This window comes from Centruroides vittatus, unplaced genomic scaffold, assembly GCF_030686945.1.
Source record: "Centruroides vittatus isolate TY-2023 unplaced genomic scaffold, ASM3068694v2 contig_377, whole genome shotgun sequence".
Classification (NCBI taxonomy): Eukaryota; Metazoa; Arthropoda; class Arachnida; order Scorpiones; family Buthidae; genus Centruroides; species Centruroides vittatus.
In genome coordinates this window covers 703,466-713,415 of record NW_027122198.1, presented here as the reverse complement: position 1 = coordinate 713,415, position 9,950 = coordinate 703,466, and the positions used below count along the sequence as shown (strand labels likewise).

General features: G+C 36.1%; 1 protein-coding gene across 2 annotated transcripts in view; it reads right to left on the bottom strand.

The window, feature by feature from the left end:
* Positions 1 to 878: 878 nt before the first annotated feature.
* The window catches only part of EDTP (Egg-derived tyrosine phosphatase), a 63,146-nt gene continuing 54,074 nt past the window's right edge, over positions 879 to 9,950 (bottom strand). The window contains exons 15-19 of one of the 2 annotated variants that reach the window (XM_067270737.1): positions 9,762 to 9,829; positions 2,746 to 2,893; positions 2,430 to 2,681; positions 1,563 to 1,670; positions 879 to 1,484 (exon numbers count right to left, since the gene is read on the bottom strand). In XM_067270737.1, coding sequence (XP_067126838.1) covers positions 1,268 to 1,484; positions 1,563 to 1,670; positions 2,430 to 2,681; positions 2,746 to 2,893; positions 9,762 to 9,829 — 793 coding nt within the window. In that variant the 3' untranslated portion in view covers positions 879 to 1,267. The remainder of the gene's footprint in view (positions 1,485 to 1,562; positions 1,671 to 2,429; positions 2,682 to 2,745; positions 2,894 to 9,761; positions 9,830 to 9,950) is intronic. The other variant, XM_067270738.1, reaches the window with a different exon arrangement.

Below are 9,950 nucleotides of genomic sequence, written 5' to 3'. Positions count from 1 at the left end.
TATCTAAATTTTAGCAACAACAATTCATAATCTAAATTTGTATGTGTATATATATATATATATAACAATCAAATGTAATTGCTATTTGATCAAATTCATTTACCTTTCTTCGGGATATGAATTTAATCGGTTTCCAGTCGAAGACATTAGCGAGGTTGAAGCCGAAGTTTTAAACGCGAAAACGTATAGGTCAGACGTTCGGCGCCGCTTTCCTGTAAGCCTAGAAGTTTGAAAATGGCCTTTGGAATGTCGAGCATGATTCTACTGACTTTCCAAACGCCATTGTCAAACTTTAGGTTTACAGGAAAGCGGCGCCGAACGTCTGACGTACACGTTTTCGTATTTCCAAAACTGAAATTAATTCCTCGAATATTCCTATACCAATATAAAATACCAATGGGAATTAATAGCGAGGTTGAGGCCGAAGTTTTTAAAGGTCAATCTTCACTCGACAACGTCGTCCGCTCGAGGGGGAAGTCGATCATTAATTGCCAGGGATTAAACGCGGGCTTCGACGGCAAATACGTCAAAGGGCCGACAAATATAGGTTTAAATCTCCCATAACGGTATTCGAAATACGACGATGCCTCGCAGTTCGAACTCAATCGATTTTCCCCGTTAGAAAAAAAAAGGAAAGCCCGGATCCTAAACGATGGCCATTTCTATAAAGGACAAACACGCATTTACTGTAATTTACCTTAGTGGGGAGCAGACTGAAAACCTTTCCATCAGGCTTCGCCTCTTCCACACATTTCTCGGACGTGGTGGTTAATAGGTAGGGAGGAACACACCACTTCCACGCGCACGGTTCGAAGGTAAAATCGTCGTCTCCCGAATACGGCGAAACTGCGCGCCAGAAAACGGCCGAGACGCCCGGATAAAGTTTTCGAAAATCATTTTTATTTTAAAATAATAATACAATTATTGGTGGCAGAAAGGGCGACTCCGCGTACCAAAACAATTCTTTGACTAAAATATTGGCAGTGAAAATTGTTTTACGTTACGCGACGCCTCTCCGAAAACTCCCGTACCGTCCCGGGAGGGAGAGGGGAGGCAGTCCGTATGTACAAAATGTAAACGGTCGTCGGTCACGCGGTATGAAAAAATAGAGGCTCTAAAAATACGGCAGACGCCTTCGTCCCGGACGAAAATCAAAATTTCCACGAAAGATGGCGCGGAGCCCGGAAGGAACGTCGGGCCGCCGACCCCCGGAAGGGCAGTGATTGGCCGATTTCGTTTTAAAATACGAGGAAGTTTCCTCCCGAGGTCAGACGGTGGACGTCCAGGCGCTTCTGATTCCCACCTTCTCCGCCAAGTGATCGAAGAGCGACTGTCCAGGTTCCGTGCCGTTTTTGAAGTGGAACCCGATGGCGGCCGAGTAACAGTTGTAGAAAATGGTGCGCACCTTTTCCAGCTTCTCCCTTCTCGTGCCCTGAGGGCAGCCGTCTCTGGGAGATCTCTCCGGGTCTTGGTATGCCTGATTTCTGTTGGACGAGAGGAAAAAAAAGACAGTTAACCCGTCGGACCGGAGCGAAGGGGAAAAAGGGGGCCGGAATACTCACGTGCTCTGTCTGTTGGCGTTTTGATTTAATTCTCGGGTGGGTGAACTTATAGAACTCCTGGTGGAAGCGGAATCCCTGACACTTCCCGTTCCAGTGATGAACTGCCAACTGAAATTCGCAAAAAATTGGTAATTCGTAATTGGAACATTCTTTAATTTTTCGGACGTAAAACGAAACCGAAAATTACTTTGAACGTTTAGTGGCAATTCTTTAGAAAGCAAAACCATTCAAACAGCCGTCAAAAAAGTGATCATATTTATTATATAAGTTTATATGTTGTCATGTTGCTATTAATTGTGATTTTAATTTTTAAATCGGTCACTGTTGTGTGTTAGATTACACTTTGACTAATCAAAAGTGAATATCCTATATGAAAAGTTAGTGCCAATAAATTACCATAAGGTTCGAGTTTAGTATAATTGATAATAATTTGCTATGACTGTTGCTATCCGGCCATTCCTCCAACAGAGACGTGCCGGTTTACCGAGAGCGCACAGGTATAAAAAGATGGGCCACGTCATTGCCTCTAAAAAAAATTGGTGTCTAAGGGCAATCAAACTGGCAAATAATTATCGTGCACGCCGACACGCAATGCCGTATGCAAACAACAACTTACGACAAGACTAATATTTTCGCGCAAACAGCCCATTAAACATGCCAGAAGACGGAAAGGCCGGACTAGCAAATTGTTACACGACTAGATAAAAAAAAAACAATTCGAAACGAAGTATTACAAGATTGTATCGATGCTCACAACGATACCGTTTTATCTACTTATCTATAAAAATTCTGGATGTGTGAAAAATTAACATTAAATGCCATTAATTTGCAGTTATAGAACTTGGCTGTCGACGAATCGGCACTTACCTTCCACAACCGATGGACGAAGTACTTTCGGATCTCTGCCGAATGCTGTTGGGGACGGCGACCGGACTAGTGGAAATCTGCAAGTAGTAATTATCGCCCTCTTTTAAATTATTGGCCCGATTGCCGTCTTGATTCTTTATCGTCTCTTCGGATGCGTCTTCCGCAATGGGCTGAGGACAGGACACCACCCGATGGCAAGGATGAGGATAGTAAGACTGCATGTTGGAAGGAATGTTGCTAAACGAGTTCAAACTGTTTTAACGGAGCTCCCCCATCGGCAAATAAGCATTTATTGCTACATTAGAGCGATTCTTACCCGTTTGAATGAACGGTAGCTGTCATTTCGTCACCAGAATCTTGGCAAGGCATGGAAAAGTAAGCGGGTGGATTATCCTGACTGCGACTGCTGACCGAACTGCTGCAGCTATTTAGACTAGTATTACTTCCGTGAGCCCCGGAATTTTCTAAAATATATATATATTTGAAAGATTTTAATCTACAAATAGCAGATTTTAAAACGTATTAACTATCTATATTTACATTTAATCATAAGTGTATGTTCTTTCTTAGAAAAACTTTGACAAATAATCTTTAAAGCTTCTGGCTTGTCAAAACGCCAAAGAGTAAATGTGAAATGAGAATAACACTGTACCAATGATAAAATAGCTCAAAAAACACAAATTAAAAAGTAATTAATGTTGTAAGTTATCCAAACAGGCTGAGTGAATTTGGTAAAGACATTATGAGGATTACAAATACATGATTTCAAAAACAAAGAAAATTATATACATGGGGAGATCCTGGAGAAAATAACAAATACCAAATAGATTATTAAGAATGCCGGCACCTATCTATGTGCAGACATGTGCCTGGATCGCAACCTCTTACTTGCAAAAGTCAAAATGGGATATCTAAGAAAATTTGAAATGTTATTAGTATCTGATTTTTTTTTTTGTTTGTTTGTTTGTTCAAAGAAATAGATGAAGACAATGCTGAAGAACCAAATGAAGTGTTGATGTTGACAAAGGAAAAGATTTGTGTCATGGCAGTGGAATGAGTAACAGCGAGAGAGTCAAAGAACTCGTAAACCCCGGGTTATGGAAAAAAAAAGTTGGAAGAATGAATTCTGAAGGAGGAGATGAAAATATAGTGAACTGAACAATAAGCAAAGAAGGCCAAAAAAAGTGGTTTGAAAGAAAATGTGAAGAAATTGAAAGTCTGGAGAGGTCAAAAAGATTTGAACTAATGTATGATAGTTAATTTTGATTCAGAAGGGCTGAATATAACTGTTAAGGAGATCATGCATAGATGGAACAAATACATAAGTGATCTGTACAGAGCAGAAGATAAAAAAGAAAGTGATGTTAAAAAGAATTAAGAAACTTGCCAGGCTTTGCAATGTGATCTATGATACAGGTACTGCATGTTTGTTAAGTTATGGCAATGCAACACTTGGGCAATCTACCTAGGGAGGATGCCTTCCGGGAGGTCTTTTAAGGGAAACTGGCCCCTATTTAGGTATTACAAACGTGGAGAAAACCCAGAAAACTCCACGTGGCCAGCAAGGTGTGAACCCATGACTGAACTCCCAGTGTTCAGGTGATACAGGTATGTGGCCCTGACAACTTTGAGGAATACTGGCATTCTAATTCCCATTCCAAAGAAAGATGTGAGATCCAGGGCTCAGTCCTTGTAAATAGTAGTATTTTTATAATTTAGTCAAAACAAATTTCAACAGAAGAGAAAATTTTAGAAATGAGAAAGGAGTGACAGATTCTGACAAAGATAACATTTCCTTTCTAACAAAACTTCCCTGAGACGGTTACTCAACACAGCAGTGGAGAAAAATTCAGATTGTCAACAATCTCTCCATCCAATATTTTCATTTTTCAACATATTCTGATTCAAGAAGCAGACCAAAAGATATAAAAAGACCTACAATAGGTCATACAAGGTGGTAGAAAGTCACACAGTTCAACCTCCATGAGTTGTCCAAGTAAATTTCCATCCAATTTAATTGTCATTGTTCAAATGACTAGCCAATGCCTCTACTGATTAACTGTTCATAATTTACTCACTGAGTGAACTATAGAAATCACTATTCAAACTAGTACCAACATTAGACTGTCTTCTATTGTAGATCTAATCATGAGGTAAATATATACTTGTGGCAAATTGTGAACTCTCTCTCACAATCAGGACCTAGATCATAAGGTAGTTTTAAGATAAAAATGGGATACCTACATCAATAATTCATGATTAAATTTATAGTAAAACAAAAAATCATTCAATGGAAAATATATATTATATATTTATTTAATAAATTTTGTCATTAAGTGTCTCATTCCAGATCTTCCCTCTTCCATCTCAACTGCTCACATGCATTCAAAAGTGTACAGAAAAGATTGAGATTGTTTTTCTTTTGGAACACAGAATAGGGGTATCCAGCACTGGATTTAACAATCAGAAGCCCATGGGCACAAATAAGGTGGGGCCCCCTTTAAGAGTAGGCAAATTCAATGATTTAGAAAAATTTATACAAAATACTATACTTAGGTAAAATTTTTGAAAACATATTTTTTTTTATATTATTGTAAAGTTGTTAAAGCTTTAAATTTTATATGAATTAATAAGAATGTTTTATAAAATATACATTAAACATAATACATTTTAAATTAAATAAAGCAAACTTAAAAAAAAAGCATGAAAATGTTTTATACAATTTTTTGTTTACTATATACTTATGTTTAAACATAGTTTTGTGGGGGGCCTGGGCACCAGCCCCAAATGCCCTTATGCTGGTGGTGTCAAAAGTTAATAGGGGACCGTTTCATAGATTTCACATGAAGAATCCAAATGTGAAGATTACAGAACAATTAGCCTGATCTCCCATACCTGAAAAATGCTTCTAAATTTAAAATATTAGAGAATCATCTCTATGGAAAACTAAACACATTCATAAAAAAACAGTAGTTTAGTTGCTTCTTCTCTTTCTGAACCCATTCAGAAAGAGAAGAAGCACTAGAGATGCAATAGGGGTTCTGAGAACCATAGAAGAACAATACATTGAAAAAGGAAAGGGAATGTTGGTGTCAGTGACAGTGGCGGGCCGTCATTGGAAGCGATGGAAGCGCCGATTCCACCTTCCAATGACCTTCCCTTGAATTTTATAAAATATAAATTTTCATATTTTAACGTACTTTGAATTAATTAAAATTAATATTTTATTATAACTGCATTATGTATCTTTTACAAATTTCTATACTACATGTAAAAAAAAACGATAAGATTGCTATTGTATATTCGAATAATTCGGTGGCAGAAGGAATGTTGAAACAGGGTCAGTCTCCAATCAGCCAGATTATACAGGCATTAGCACATGCGGTTTACAGTGCACCAACCTCACCCGGTTTAGCTGGTAGAAGCGACACACTCGTAAAGAGTACAGCTTTATATCCCGGAGCGGTTGTGGACTGTTAGGCACCTGCCTAATAGATGTTCGGCTGCCCTCGCCCAATTATGTGAATCACGAGCAGACTAGATCAACGGCGGGCAACCCCTGGCCCGCAGGCCAGCTACGGCTAGCAAAAAGTTTCTATCTGGCCCGCGAGAGCTTTAATAGATTATTAAATTGGAAAAATAACTAATTAATAGTTATTTTTCCAATTCTTTGTAATTTTCAAAAACGATAAGAGAAATAAATGTAGTAATTAACTTTTTATTTATTTATTTCATATTTGCAGACTAAAAAAAATTACGAGTCACAAGAAGGCGTCAATTAACTACTACGGCGCGGAAAAAAACGTAAAATTTATTCTGGCCCATGTTATAAAAAGGGTTGCCCACCCTAGACTAGATTTATAACAACCCAACCGATAGGAGTTTACTGGCACGTTTTTATGATAGTTCTGTATAGTTGACAGGAGTTTAAAAAAACTCCATTAAAATATTTGATATATTTATTCTGCGTTTATTCCGCTCTCCCATCTTATATTACTTACGGATTTCAATGTTAAACCGGTGATATTACGATTTGGTATGTCCCATCTGTAAGGGGATGCAGAAAAAACGTGTACAATTCTAGTACAGTGTTAAAAATTAAGTTACTTTGGCAGCATCATTTACAACCAAATTTAATGAATGAGACATACAGTACATACAATGGTACAAAAAAGAAGCTCTAGAATTTATTTTCTTTAAATTTACGATTTATATATCTGTTGTCATAAAAATTTCTTTCCACTGTTTTCCCAAGACTACAGATAACTGGTTTCGACTTATTTCTACTTAAGAAGTGACTAAATAATTAAGAGATTAGGGAATGGGGACATAAATAAAACCCTGTTGAAAGAGCCAGAATTTTACTTCAACAAAAGCTTAACAGAACCAATCACTCGCTCAGTACAGTGGGAAACTGATTTCCGTGTACACCTGGTATTAAAACGAATTAGTTAGAAAACGAGTGACTATTAAGTTTAACATAGTTAGATTTTTACAGCTTACGGTGAGAAACGTTTAAAATTTACAACAGCCCTGCGGCGTCCTTTGAGATATACTAGTGATGCGACAAAAGAGGCATTTGACATTGACCGGTATTGGCACCCTCGGGATTTGGCACGCACACACTCACTACACACCTACCTGGACTGTCACTAGTTCCATCCATTAGCTACTCGTATCAAGATATTTGACTAAGTGGATTGCTTTAAGATTTAAAAAGTAAAGAATATTTTATGTTATTTTTATGTACGTTTCTTTACAAAGCTATATTTTAATTATAATTTTCTTTAAAAGTATATTAATACAATCGAACAATACATTGTACCAGGTATGTATATCCATCGCACATTTTATTTCACCGAGTAAGTTTTTATAATTTATTTTTAATTTTAGCCCTTATATCGTGGCTAGCGATTCAGAATGTAATTGTGATATTAAAAATACATTTAGAGAAGTCTACAGTTTTTACTGGCTTATCAAACAAATGAATACGAATGGACCCTAGACCAGTGATTCTTAACAGGGGGGCCGCGGCCCCTGGAGGTCCATAAGAAGTTTGCCGGGGGCCGCCAAATTATGCAAAATTTCCTTCAGAATATAATAAAAAGAAAATTGATGTATAATCCGAATATCGTATTGAAAAGTGAAATAAGAAAGATAAAGTTTTCCTATTTAGTTTTTATTTATTTATTTTGTATTTCTTCCTACATACAACTTTGTTAGTACAGAAGAAATAAATGTAAATATGCTACTTACACTGCAGTATTTACTTCTTTTATTCCAAAGCAATTCTAAGAAACTATTAATGCTTGGAATTTTAAAAATAATTAGGAAAAATAGTAGGCTTTGAAAATTTAAATATTTTTGCAAAAGTTATGCAAAATCCTTACGACAAGTGGGCGTTTTAGTTTTAGTTTAGTTTTAGCATCGACATTGGATCGATTTATCGACATGTTTCTTATTTTATTTTCTGTTAAAAATTAACGAGTTTTCATGTTTAATTGTGAAGTTTGAATGTTATTTAAATAGATAATGAAATAATAAAGTTATGATTTACATTTATTATATAAAAAATAAAGCAATAATAAAAAAATCAATTTATTATAGATAAATTATCAAATTATCAAATATAAATTATTATTAAAAAATGGGGGTCACAAAAAAATTATGAAATATTTGGTGGGCGGCGAGTATAAAAAAGTTAAGAACCACTGCCCTAAACCATCACTGACGCGCAATTAACTGATTGCCCCTGGAAGTCGGCTTCTTACAGAAACACAGCTTCCCTGTCATCAAATGTCACGGCACGCCACTGGTTGGTGTGTTTAATTGATCTAGAAAAGGCATTTAACAAAACTGATTGGGAAAGGGCTGATGGATATTTTGAGGAAGAAAGCAATAGGTTGGAAGGAGAAAGAAGAGATTAATACTCAATTTGTACAGATATCAGAGAGCAATAGTTAAAGTAGATGGTCAATACAGCAAGGAAATGAAGATTGAAAAAGAGTGTTGGGCAGGGTACTGCCTATCACTGCTTCTTTTCAACATATACTTGAAAGAGATGGTTATAGAATATCTAGAGGAAGAGGAAAACATTAAAATCAGAGGAAGTCAGATTCAGTTCCTAAGGTATGCTGATATGGTAATTCTGGCAGAGAGCAAGGGTAAAATGGTTGGTTGGTGGGTTTTTTTGCACAAGAGCCATATAGGCCAAGCTGCACCATGTTGAAAGATGAAAAGGGTGAAATGAGAAAGATTCTGAGTGACAGGAGAGATATGTGACCTTCAAAATGAAAATTAATATTAACAAAACCAGTGCTATGGATTGAAGAAGGGTAAAGAAAAGTCAACATTTATACAAATGTTGACTTTTCTTTACCTCTCTTCAACATTTGTAGTGACAAAGTTTGTTACTTGGCTTAACCGAGTGCAGAAGTGGGAAAGAAATCAAGATGAGAATTAGTATGGTAAAAGAGGCATTTAGCAAAATGAAATAATTTTGTAAACCTCAAAAATTAAATTGAGAAAAGGCTGGTCAAATGTTACATCTGGAATGTTTTCCTCTATGGTGCAGAAACTTGGGCCTTAGACATGACATTATGAGAATAGAGGTCCTAGATATGTGGCTGTGGAAAACAACAGAAAATCAGGTGGAACAATAAGGTGAGAAATGAAGTCCTAAGAAGTCTCTCTCTAATATCCTCCTTTTTTTCCACCAAATAAAGAGGTAAAAAGCTAATTGGATGGGACACATGATTTGGGAGGAAGGTTTATGGAAGAAAGAGTTGCAAACAGAAAGAAATGACAAAGAAGAATTAAAATGATGAATGATGAAGGAAGGTAGTTATAAGGAGCTAAAGACAACAGCACAGGATAGAGTAGCCTGGAAAAGAGGGGGTACTCATTGGACCACCTTTTTTTCATATACATATTCATTGGACCTGCAGAAACTAGCAGGTGCAATGAGTACTTATAACTACATAACTTCTTTAGTTTTCTGCTAAAGTTCAATAAACAGAACTGATAGTGTCCATGTTTAATTTAAACGTCATATGACTCATCCAGTCTCACCATACCAAGTTTTGCCACATCCTGATAATGGGACAGATGGTGATAATAGATAGGCAAGATATTAATTACAAAATGAAATCCAGGTCTTAAGTTGCATGTATGTCATGGTGCTAATATATTTTTACTATTAATAATTCAAACCTTATTCTTTAGAACTTTAATCATTGTGCAACTGAACATTTTAAAATTTCATTTAGTATTCTTAATCGTAAGTATACAGTGAGAATATGATTCATAAGAATTGAATCACTCAAAACTTACCCAATAAAATACCAGGATCTATTTCGGATATATTTCCATCACTATCTTTCTGAAATCTCTCTTTATTTCTGTGTAAATAAAAATCTTTTTCAGATAAAAATGTATATATTATGATATAAATTAAAATTAACAAGTTACAAAGCAACAGCAATTTCATCATAGAGAAAAGAATATTTAAGACTTTAATTA